At 41.0% G+C, this 2,912-nt stretch overlaps 2 protein-coding genes across 2 annotated transcripts in view; one reads left to right on the forward strand and one right to left on the reverse strand.

Annotated features, from left to right (window-relative positions):
- The window catches only part of SARC_00264 (hypothetical protein), a 3,097-nt gene extending 2,357 nt beyond the window's left edge, over nucleotides 1-740 (reverse strand). The window contains exons 1-2 of the mRNA XM_014306060.1: nucleotides 717-740; nucleotides 151-344 (exon numbers count right to left, since the gene is read on the reverse strand). Coding sequence (XP_014161535.1) covers nucleotides 151-303 — 153 coding nt within the window. The 5' untranslated portion in view covers nucleotides 304-344; nucleotides 717-740. The remainder of the gene's footprint in view (nucleotides 1-150; nucleotides 345-716) is intronic.
- A 2,052-nt stretch (nucleotides 741-2,792) lies between these two features.
- Nucleotides 2,793-2,912, forward strand: part of SARC_00265 — a 7,011-nt gene continuing 6,891 nt past the window's right edge. The window contains exon 1 of the mRNA XM_014306061.1: nucleotides 2,793-2,843. Coding sequence (XP_014161536.1) covers nucleotides 2,804-2,843 — 40 coding nt within the window. The 5' untranslated portion in view covers nucleotides 2,793-2,803. The remainder of the gene's footprint in view (nucleotides 2,844-2,912) is intronic.

The raw sequence follows: 2,912 nt of genomic DNA on the forward strand, positions 1-2,912 counted from the left end.
CACACACACACACACACACACACACACACACGTACACACACACACACATGTATACACACACACACACACACACACGTACACACACACGCACATGTATAAACACACACATATATATATATGTATACACCCGCGCCTTTAGCGTGCACATACCTTGGTGGACTTCTGCACATGGCTGCCGATGTACATCTTACTAAATTGCTTAAAGAACACAATGATCGCGTACTCCAGGTCTGAGCTGGTCACGCTCACAGAGTCGCAGATACGCATCAGCTGTAACACATTACAACACAGACTCCCATCCATGAGATCCGAGTTCGTGCCCGAGCCGCCCGCGCCTATTCCTCCTGCATACACGTAGACGTATACGTGTACGTATACATAACACATAGGTGTATACGTATACGTATACGTACACGAGTGTGCGCGCGTGGTGGGGGGGGGGGGGTAAGAGATGAGTATGGGCATGAGCATGAAAAATTGAAGTTGAGTCCTGGTAAGGTGTCTCGAGCTGCCAGGTACGTCTACCAGGTGAGTGGGTAAGAACTTGGCGGACGTCTACTAATCCGAGCACAAACACTCGACAACGTGAGTCCATACGCCTATCACACTACACACCCCGCTCATTCTACTACCACAAGCATCCCCCCAGGAATCAGTCACACCATTTAGACCCGTTAAAGCACTAGACAACCACGCGTGTGTGCACTTTACTTTACCTGGTCCGAGTCCGTCCCGTATGTGTGTGGCTGTGTGTGCATGAGCGTACACAATGGGAAGTGTGAGCACATATGTGGTGGCCAAGGCGCCTGAGCGCTCACACGTGTGCAATCGCATGCGTGTGTGGAGAGCCACATACGGGTGTTCGGATGTGTGGTGGTGCGTGCAAGTACACGCATACAACCGTAAGAGTTTGTTCAGGGGTGTGTGTGTGTGTGTGTGTGTGTGTGTTGTATATATATATATATATATATATATATATATATATATATATATATATATATATATATATATATATATATATATATATATATATATATATATATATATATATATATATATATATATATATATATATATATATATATATATATATATATATATAGTGTGAATACATATAAACACATGCATAAATGAACGACGTAACCGCATGCATGTAAATAACTTTACGCATGTTCACAACGAGTAGTACACGGTAACCAACCTCGTAGACCTCGCCTTTAACTCGGAAGCTGCCGTGGTGGTTTTTAGCATCCAGAAGGAAGGGAATCTTATATTCTGAAGCCATAACCAAAGGGTATGGATCCGCAAGTGTGGCTGTTAATGGTAATGCGCATTGTATTTTGGTGTGTTCAATCGCTAGTATACATTTCCGGTTTCCGAGATTTCCTAATACGGTGCAGCGTATAATATTTATGATGTTTTCTATTTCCCCAGTATACTTTTTATTTGTTCAGAGATGATATCAATATGCCTCCAACTTACGAAAATATGCATGTTGCTGACAGCTGCCCTGTACACTGCAACCACGGATTTCATACATACAACACCAATAATGTAGGCTATATTTCTGCATCCGTCTCAGAATGGGATAATTTCAACAACAAAGCGGGAGGCATGCGTGTTTATTTACGTTTACATCGTATACATAGATATTTTACACGTTTATGCAATAAATATGCATGTAACCATACTCGCCTTTGTCTGCACAGTATACGGAGCAAATCATGTGATACCTTCTCCTACAAACCGTGCAGATCCCTTTGTAGTATCGCATAGCAGTTTGTGATTCGGACGGTCCCGTTTAAGTGTGCCATACACAAAGACAAACGTTTGCACCATGATGCTCTTATATATGGTATGTATGTAGTGGTCTATGTTATACTCCTCTCTAAGGTAGTTGCAGCGGTGATATCTCGTGTGCTTCGCACCTACGAAAAGATATAGAATTAAGTATACTGTGTATGGTTTCTATCTAGTGGACTATGCTATACTCCCCTCTAAGGTCGTTGTAGCGGTGATATCTCGTGTACTCTATTGGTATGGGTTTTATATTGTGGTCTATGTTATATTTCTCTTTGTTAGATAGCGGTGAGTGTACTTACGCAATGATATAACTAGAATTAATGAATAGGTATTTACATAATAGGTATAGAGTATTGTAGTACTTCCATAAATATGTTCATGCGTAAAGAATATATTATATAGATTAATAGATTGGATAATACTACTCGACGAGACGAGAAGACTACATACAGTCTAAAAATACTGCCATACTGCTAACTGCGTTTGCCGTTTTCTTCAGAAGTTTTGCGTTCGTCTGAAATCAACCAAAAAAGTAAAACGGAATACCGTATTGTCGTACAGAAACTACTCCACTAAAGACCTGACCACAATATGTTTACGCTCAACGTTTATAGCGTGTTGGCCCTATGGCTATCACTATGGGGTCATGTTCCGGCCCTGAGGTTCAACGTGTTGACAATGTTCCCCCTATTGACTCCGTTTAATTTGCAAAATAGGTCAATTTGTTTTTCACGTCTATTGGAGGCGTAATAACGTTTTTAAAGTACACAGTTTACGTTGGGATCATTTAACGGATTGCGGTTAGACATAGTTGTGACGAAATTTAGAAATCTCTCGAGTTGTCTGTTTTTTTAGGTGGCCTAAGAGATAATATTATGATGCACTATCTACGTCCACGGTCCGGTCCCAGAGAACAAATATCTTTTATATGTCCATAGATGATAAACGAAGTTGCTTACCGCTTCAGCTATATACATTATCAGGATTGACCACAACATAGATGTGCTCTCCAGACCATTCACGCACCACATCGGATGCAGGTGTGTAACTTGAAGTGCATACATGGTACACGCATACTGCGCGATACATACATACATGCATACATATAT

Source organism: Sphaeroforma arctica, assembly GCF_001186125.1.
Source record: "Sphaeroforma arctica JP610 unplaced genomic scaffold supercont1.7, whole genome shotgun sequence".
Lineage (NCBI taxonomy): Eukaryota > Ichthyosporea > Ichthyophonida > Sphaeroforma > Sphaeroforma arctica.